At 40.1% G+C, this 9,533-nt stretch overlaps 1 protein-coding gene across 1 annotated transcript in view; it reads right to left on the minus strand.

Moving 5' to 3' along the window:
* The window catches only part of Lactb (lactamase beta), a 19,203-nt gene extending 9,947 nt beyond the window's left edge, over window positions 1–9,256 (minus strand). The window contains exons 1-4 of the mRNA XM_004628839.2: window positions 9,169–9,256; window positions 6,313–6,503; window positions 5,669–6,020; window positions 3,761–3,926 (exon numbers count right to left, since the gene is read on the minus strand). Coding sequence (XP_004628896.1) covers window positions 3,761–3,926; window positions 5,669–6,020; window positions 6,313–6,450 — 656 coding nt within the window. The 5' untranslated portion in view covers window positions 6,451–6,503; window positions 9,169–9,256. The remainder of the gene's footprint in view (window positions 1–3,760; window positions 3,927–5,668; window positions 6,021–6,312; window positions 6,504–9,168) is intronic.
* Window positions 9,257–9,533: the final 277 nt, after the last annotated feature.

Consider the following 9,533-nt stretch of genomic DNA (forward strand, 5'->3'; position numbering starts at 1 on the left):
CAAACTGAATAATTTTAACTATAAACAATCAAGAGATAATCAAACTGGTCAGTCTAACACTTGACATAAATGTCCTGACATTAGTATTCTTTCTGAATAGTTTAAAAAAAAACAAAAACAAAAAACAACAACTTTTTTTTTTCATTTGCTAATACTTCAATTTTTTTTTTTTTCCATTTTCTGGTGTGTTGAAATCTTTCTCATAAAATAAACTCAGTTTTTCGTAACTTAATGAAATAATTTTAAAACTCAAGTATTTCTATGAGTGGTTTTAAAGCTTAACAGTTTAAGCAAGGAACTCTATGTATCTGGTTCATATGATTTTAATCCTGCCTTATTTCTTTTTTTTTTTTTTTTTTTTTGGTGGAACCGGGGATTGAACTCAGGCCCCTGCACTTGCCAGGTAAGCGCTTATTCCACTGAGCCATCTCCCCGGCCCAATCCTGTCTTATTTCAACTGAACATTTACATTCTTTAGCATTTTTAGAGTTTTGCTTCAGTTATTTTGATAATATAAATTAGTACTTGAAACTATAATTCCATAGAAAACTCCATACCATAAACTGTAAGCTAAATTTTAAAATATTAAAAGGTTAAAATCCTGATTAAATCCTTTTCTATTACAGTAGTAAAGGTATCAAATATGAAATTATCCAAAATCATACCATTATCCCCAGTTCCACAAAAAAAAAAAAAATCATACCATTTTCCCTCTTGGGACAAAAAGTCTAGCTCTAGTTCAAAATTCATCAAAATGACCTGAATCCTCTCCAAAAATTGTATCAAAATCTGCATACACAGCTTGCCTATGATTCTGCTTGAATATCCAAGACAAATTTACATAAATTAACTTCAACACAGTATTTAATATGTAAAAACTGCAAAAGAAAACTGTCACTATGTAGCTCAGGCTGGCCTTGAATTTGAGATCCTTGGGCCAGTCTCCCTACTGCTGGGATTACCGGTGTACGCCATCACACCCAGGAGCTTAAATCTTAATCCTTATAATTAAAATGTGCCTACAGATGCTTCATTATGAAACAGTTATTTAAATCCAGATATATATTAAATGTTCATTTTAGTTAGGTAGAATTTACTACTATATTTTCATAAAGTACCACAAATCTAATTCTTAATCAGTGGGAGGTGTTAGGGGTCTACATAATCCAAATAAGGACATCTAAATGTCTACTAATAATATATAAAACTCCTTGATGAAAAATGTAGGGTATATAATTAAGCAACCTAATAATCACTTACCGTTGGATTATTTTAATGTTTTATATGCTTAACAGTTCCAAATCAAGATATTAAATAATGCCTCTGACAGATTATAACCCACTGACTAAAATATAAATCCAAAAATGCATAGTGGCATAAATCAATAAAGGAGGAAGCAAGGAACTTTTTTTTTTGCATTTGGTACAGGGTCTACAGGGTCTCATCATGTAGATCGGATTCATAGTGATCCTCCTGTTTTCAGCCTCCCAAGTGCTGGGATTACAGGTGCGCACTACCATGCTCAGTCTCAATTGTCTTCCCAGTGCACCCTGGAGATGGGGCTGGCATGGCACACAGGGGATCGAACCCCGGCCGCTGCACTCTGCCCTCAGCAGGTGCTTTAGTCTGCTGAGCTATCTGGCCGGCCCTCAAGAACTTTTTTTTTTTCTGGCGGAACTGGGGATTGAACTCAGGCCCTTGTGCTTGCCAGGGAAGCACTTATTCCACTGAGCCATCTCCCCGGCCCCCAAGAACTTCTTTTTTGTGTGTGTTGTTTTGTTTTGAGATAGGGTCTCCCTATGCAGTTCAGGCTAGCCTTGAACTCACTCTGTAGCCCAGGCTGGCCTCATACTCGCCTCACACTCATGATTATCTTGGCTCAGCCTCCTGAGTGCTGGGATTACAGGTGTGCTCCACGAGGTTTGGCCAAGAACTTTGTGTGTGTGTGTGTGTGTGTGTGTGTGTTTTTTTAATATTTTAGTACAGGGTCTACAGGGTCTCACTACACAGATCAGACTCTTAGTGATCCTCTTGTTTTCAGCACTGTCTCAGAGTGCCCTGGGGGCGGGGCCGGCACAGTACACCAGGGATGGAAGCTGCACTCTGTCTAAGCAGGCGCTTTAATCTGCTGAGCTATCTGGCTGGCCCCCAAGAACTTCTTAGAGTGGTTTCCAACTACAAATGCCGAATCAAGATGGAATTAGAAAATCATTACCTGGCAAGCATTACTGTAATAAATGACTCAGTCATGAATCATCAATGGGTACAGAATAAGTAGAACGTCCAATGAGAAACTGGATTTTTATACAGTATCTCCTCAAAATATGCTTATTAATAACGAAGGGAAAAAAATAGTAACTTTAGAGTGGAGAAAGCTGACAGGTACCAACTCAATAAAGCCATTAAAATAGCATCATTAATAATAGGACAAACTGATATCACATAACTTAGATGTAAATAGGATCCATGACTGGCCCCTGAACTAGATTTTTTTTTTCTAAAAAGAACATTATTAGGGCCAAGGATACAGCTCAGCAGCACCTGCCTGGCCAAGTGCAAGGTCCTGAGTTTAATTCCTCGTACCAAAGCAATAAAAAGGAATCCTTATTGGAACAACTGGCAAAATTAGAATATATGGAATAGCTTTGATTAAATTTGACCTTGTTGGAACTGGGCATGATAGTGCATGCCTATAATCCCAGCACTTGGTAGGTTGAATCAGGAGGATCTCTGCGAGTTGAGACCAGCCTGGAGGTTACAAAAGTGAGCACAAGGCCAGCCTAAACTGCATATTGAGACCCTGTCTCAAAAAAAAAAAAAAAAGACACTGTCAATGTCAATTCCTTGAATGTCCTTGTTTTTAGAAAATTGGGTATCATACTCAGTTCAGGAAAAAATAACACAGATAATGCAAATGTGGTAAAATGATAACATTTGGCGAACCTGAAGGGTATATGTGAATACTTTATACTATTCTTGCAACTTTTCTGAAATCATGAAATTATGTAAAAATAAACATTAGGGCTGGCCTGATAGCTCAGCAGGCTAAAGTCCCTGCTTAGGCAGAACGCAGCGGCTGGGGTTCGATCCTTAGCGTGCTGTGCCAGCCCTGCCCGGGGTGCACACCGAGAGGCAATTGAGACAGGGCATGGTGGCACATGCCTGTAATCCCAGCACTTGGGAGGCTGAGAACAGGAGAATCACTGAGTCTGATCTACATAGTGAGACCCTGTCCTAAAAACAAAAAGAAAAAAAAAAGAAAAATTAAACCAGTTAAAAAAATAAAAGGCAAACAAAACATTAGGTAGAATGCAAGAAAAGAGATGATTTCTCAGAGAGTAAATCATAAATATACCTTTGGCTTAATTGCTCATGTCCTTATTGTTGCTTTTAGTTAACATCATGGGGTACTCTACAGGCATGCTCTCGTCCCCTCATTTTACTGTATTATATTTATAATTTTTTTTGAAACAGGGCCTCACTATGCAGCTCAGGCTGGCCTTGAGCTCACTGTGGAACTCAGGCTGGCCTTGAACTTGCAGTGATCCTCCTGCCTCTGCCTCCTGTGTGCTGGGATTACAGACATGCACCACCACACCCAGTTCCCTCAATTCACAGATGGGCAAACAGAAGACATTTAATAAAGTTCCCCAAACATGGTGAATTTGTTTTGGAATGGAGCAAAGAAAAGCTCCTGTCTAACTGGTAACGCAGCACCAAGATGCGCTACAGCTAGACACTCCTGGAGGCGTTCATTTACCTTGCTCGGTTGTAAATCACGGGCTCGTTCTCTTCCTGGACAGTCGTCAGCATATCCAGGTCATGGAATATTTTCTGCATGTAGTCCAGATACTTATATCCCGACGCTCTCTCTACTATGGCTGCCAGGAGGGTATAGCCAAATGTTGAGTACAAGAACTGACTACCTTGAGACATGATTGCAAGGAGGGAAAGCAAAGAGAATGTTTGATTATTATTCAAACAGTAAAAGCTGTTTTCCCACTGAATGTAGATATACCTTTAAATCTCAAATATTTTACTTCAGCATTTAGCAAAAGATCGCAAGTGATACATCCACAATGTAGCTCACTTTGCGACGGCCTTGTTTATCCCATCTCCCTTTCACAAGAACAAAGGATGGTCAGCATAGTCACTTGAAAATTCACATGAACATGTTCCTTTCTTTGATTAAAAATATAAACAAATAAATTCTACCTCAAAACAAAAGTCCTTCAAACTGACAAGGGGAAGGAAAGCACATTCTTGAGTAAGTTGTCTTGTCCTCAACTATCTACTAGAGTTTAAGGTAGAAGAGCTCTGATTTTAATAAAATATATGTGAACATAAAAACTTTGTTTCAGACACACATTGGAATAAAAATATATATAACCCTGTATCACGTTGGCTCCTGGAAACTAGACTTTGTGATCTGTACTAAATATGGGGGGAAACCTTAAGATAAAAATCCATAATTATATTAAAATCTATTCAAGGGTCTTGCCATGTTGACCAGGCTGGCCTCAAACTTGCTATGTAGCCCAGGCTGGTCTTTTTTTTTTTTTTTTTTTTTTTTGTGGAACCGGGGATTGAACTCAGACCCTTGCACTTGCCAGGGACGTGCTTATTCCGCTGAGCCATCTCCCTGGCCCCCCAGGCTGGTCTTTAAATTCATAATCCTCCTGCCTCAGTTTCTCAAATTCTGGGATTATAGATATGTGCCCCATGCTCAGTCACCACTAATTTCTTTTCTTTTTTGAGACAGAGTCTATGTAGTATAGGCTGACCTTACACTCAGGTAGCCCACAGTAGCCTTGAACTCACGAGGATTGTCCTGCCTCAGCCTGCCAAGTGCTAGGGTTATAGGCATGCACCACCATGCCTGGCTCAACACTAATTTCTTGAAAGAATGAAGGCACAAAAAATACTAGCAATACTTTATCATTTCCATGTTGGACCAGGTTTTAGTTGCACAACTACTCCAACATTCCCATATAATTTTCTATGAATATATATATATATATATATATCACTTGTTTTTTTAAAAACTTTTATTTTTTTGGTAATAGGGATTGAACCTTGGGGCACTGAGGTAAACTAGCTAGCTAACTACCTATTTTGAGATAGGGTCTCACTCAGTCATCTAAACTGGCCTCAAATGTATGTGGTCTTCCTGTCTCAGCCTCCTAGGAAACTAGTCACAGGTGTGTAGCACCACTCCTGGCTTCCAGAATATCTTGATACTGAGAATCTTCTAAATAATTGGAGAGGGGCCGGGGAGATGGCTCAGTGGAATAAGTGCTTCCCTGGCAAGTGCAAGGACCTGAGTTCAATCCCCGGTTCCACCAAAAATAAATAAATAAATAAATAAATAAAATAAAATAAATGATTGGAGAGCCTCCCATGATGATAAATGTAAACAACCAAGTGCCTGAAGGGGAGGCTTTGTTAGAAACCAGACAGAAAGGCAAGCCCCTACCATAATGAACAACCACACTAAATTTAGAGTCAGAGATTTTTTTTTCAGTAGTGGGAATTAAACTTGGGACCTTGCCCTTACCAGGCAGGCCCTAATGCCACTGAGGTATATCCCCAACCACACTAAATTTTGGATTTCCTGCAAATCAACACTTCACTAAGGACTTTGCTAAGCAAAGGTATTAACACTCACCAGGCTTAAAGAACAATGGATCATTTTTAAATAATCTTAAGGATTCAATTGAATTTTCAAACTTTTCTTTCAAATACAATTCGCCTTGTTCAAAATCATTCTTTTTCTTGCCCAGTTTCAAATTCCGGCATTTGGCTTCATGGTCTGGTTCTGTCTTAGCTTTGGCCAAGTCATCCTTTTCATTACTTCTGCTTCCTTTTTCTCTGAATTCTTTTTCCTGGTCAGGTGCCAGTGTCCCTCTCGTCATGATCAAGGCTTTGTAAGCCTTTTCTTCTTTCACCTTTTTCATGTCCTTTTCATAATGACGAATTCCACTTAAATGGGAAATTAGTAATCTTGTTGTAACAGAAACCTAATTGTAAAAACATGAAAATGAAATTACAGTATTAAATGGTACAATCCCCAGTTAATACCTTTTGAATGAATGTCTTACTAATATTATGTTTTGAGATGGGCTGGAAAAATGTCATGCACAGACCCTTATCTTGATATTTCAGAAAAATACCCACCAGAGTATCATCTGTATTTTTATAAGATCCATTAAGGAAAACTGAAGTTAAAGTAAAAGAGCCTATTTGGAGCATTTTAGGCAGAGTCCCAGCGTAGCGTACCACACCACCCACAGAATCAACCGAGTTTCCTACCTTTTCACCTTCATACTCTTTTTCTGGGAACTCGGGAACATAGTGCTGTACTGGAATATCAAGATCCAGCTTCCCCGCTTCCCACAGTTTGGCGAGAGCGACCATGGTGAGGCTCTTGCTGATGCTGGCGATTCTCATGACGGTCTCTGGCTTACAGGGCACACGGTTCTCAATATCTGCATAACCTAGGCCTTAGAGGCAAGAAAGCCAAAAGTCTCTATTACAGCTTTACGGTCAAGCGAGCCTTCAAAAACTGAGCTCATCCTGCAAGATCCTCAGTGTTTATCTCAAGGAAAAAGGCTATCGCGTTTCCAGAAGTTGAGGATGGGAATTTTGGCAACACTCATAACAGTAAGAATAACAATTAATCGATCGTACAATGAAACTGAAATTGTACCATGCGCGCTTTTCCACTTGATTTACTCATTTTTTTTTAGCTTATGCTCACAATTCTTTTATTTTTTTTAATGTATGCACACGGTTTTATATACAATGCAGCATCATCCCATGTAGGGCATTTACTCTTATTTTATACATTCAGATGTTTGAAACACTTCTTAAGGCTACAAAACCACAATTCTTTTATTCTACGTTTTAAATAAGTAACATCCTTTAAATAAAACATCATCATTCTTCGGATTGTATCCATTCTTGATTTTTAAGTGAGTTTCCACTGAATTCCTTGAAATAGTCATTCAGGAAAAACAAACATTAAAAAAAAAAAAAGAAAGAAAAGAAAAGAAAAGCAAACATGAAGAGATGGACAAATCCAGCTGAGCACCAATTTTATTTGGCTGCAAATCAGAAGAAAAACTATGCGCTAGAAAGCTTTTGGAAAAATGTTTGTTTGGTTTTCATGCTCTGCACAGGGTACAAGTACAGAAATTTAAGAGACATAGAACGTAAGTCTGAGGGCAGCCCACCTTCCTGCCCCAAGGAAGCTCTTCTTATTCCCCAATAAATTTCCCTACTAAAAAAAAAAAAAAAAAAAAAGAAAAGAAAAAAAAAAAGAGAGAAGTCTGAAAAGAAAGATAAGGAGTACAATGACTCTTTAAAAATCAGAAATATGTATGATACTGAAAATATGTGCAGAAAAATAAAGTCCTTGCCAGGCATGGTGGCATAAGCCTGTAATCCCAGCACTTGGGAGGCAGAGGCCAGCCTGGGCTACATAGTAAGTTCAAGAGTAGCCTGAACTACAAACTGAGACTCTGTTCTCAAAAAACAAAACAAAAGTCCCTCACATGTAGTTTATGTTCATTAAACTGATAAGATTTTTTATAAATAGGTGCCCTATTTCTTCCATCAAATTTTCCTAAAACGGTACTTTCTTTAAATGAGATCTAAAATGTCATTTACTAAAAATAAGATTCCTAAAATCCTGGGGTAACTAACTGGATCCATTCTTATACAATGGAAGTTATGTTACAAACTGTGTTTTGATTCAAAAAAAATTATAAAATTTAAAAAAAAAAACCAAAAACATAAAGGGCCAGCCAAATAGCTCAGCGGATTAAAGCATCTGCTTAGGCAGATGCAAGGGCCAGGAGTTTGATTCCTGGGCCTGCTGTGCTGGTCTCACCCCAGGGGTGGGCTGAGACCAGAATGGGACTGGGGGACTGGGCGTGGTGGCACGTGCCTGTAATCCCAGCACTTGGGAGACTGAAAACAGGAGAATCACTACAAGTCTGATCTACAAAGTGAGACCCTGCAGACCTTGTCCTAAATACCTGCCCCCCAAAAAAAACCCATAAAAATAAAAGTGTCATGAAATGAATATGCCACTTAACACCTGTGCCTTGTAAAGGGGGTAATAAATGAACCATAAATTCACAGAGGATAAGGAATAGTTTGCATTCTTATTAATCAGTACACTGCCTTTTCCAAAACAGAAGATTCAATCGTGGATCGAATTTGTGTGTGTGTGTGTGTGTGTGTGTGTGTGTGTGTGGCTGGTTCAGCCTCCCTGAGGGTGGGGCGGGCCTAAATTTGCCTAAGCAGGTGTTTTAGACAGCTAAGCTTTCTCACTGGCCCATGTGGACTGAATTTGAAAGTCAAAATATTCTAAAATTTTATCATACCATTTTAAGGGCTACTAATATGCAATATTGGATATTTGATGGCTTAATAGATTGCTCTATATACAACTTTCAGACTAATAAATCCAATCCTATGAGAAAAGTACAGAAAGAAGCCATTTTTAAAACTCTAGGGCCAGGTATGTAGCTCAGTGGCACAAGTGCCTGCCTGGCAAGCACAAGGTCCTGAACTCGATTCCTGGTACACCTGTCCCCAAGACTCTAATTATTTTATTAGTTATCATTTATGCACTTATTATTTTATGTATTTGGTATAGGGTCTCACTATGCAGCTGGGACTCATAGTGATCCTCCTGTTTTCAGCCTCCCCAGCGCTGGGATTACAGGCATGTACCATTACTTCTGGTCTCGGTGGCTGGCTCAGCGTGCCCTGGGGCAGGGCCGGTACTGTATGTGGTTCGGGGATTGAACCCCGGTCCTTGAGCTTGCCTAAGCAGGCACTTAGTCTGCTGAGCCATCTTGCCAGCCCTATTCACTTATTTTTGATGCTAGGGACTAAACTCAGTGCCTCAAACATGCTAAGCACACACTCTTCTACTGATTCACCGGGCCAGCCCTATTAAGTACATTTGAAATTTTACTGAGATTAAAAAAAGAAAATCTTGCATTCTTCATTCGAGACATGTTGTCTCTACAACATGTATCTCTTCACGTAAACTGCAGAAAGTTCATCAAATTCTCTCCCACCAGCAAAACATCAATATTTTATTTACCAACTGGCAGTACACAAGTCACTAAGACACTTTTCTGAGCCCACCTTCCGACCAGACTTCTCTTCCATCTACAGAAACTCCAACCACTATGCCGGGTGCGCCCACCTCATCCTAAGAGGGAAAAGGAGAAGGAAGAGTTGAAAGATGGGCTGAGTCACCTGTACACCTCCAAAAACTCTCAATCTGGGCATCCCCAGGAACCCTCCTCCCGGCCACGCCCCCGCGCAGGCCACGCCCCGCGCAGGCCACGCCCCCGGTTTCCGGGCCGCTAGCCGCGAGGGGTGCCCCGGCCCTGCAAGCTGGCGGGACAGACAGGGCGGTCCACAGGACAGGAGGTGATCTCACCCCGACTTAGGCAACCCGACTTGGGCAACCTCGAGAGGGTGAGACCGTGGCCGGGCGTCGAGAA

This window comes from Octodon degus, unplaced genomic scaffold (assembly GCF_000260255.1).
Source record: "Octodon degus isolate 3935 unplaced genomic scaffold, OctDeg1.0 scaffold00026, whole genome shotgun sequence".
NCBI lineage: Eukaryota > Metazoa > Chordata > Mammalia > Rodentia > Octodontidae > Octodon > Octodon degus.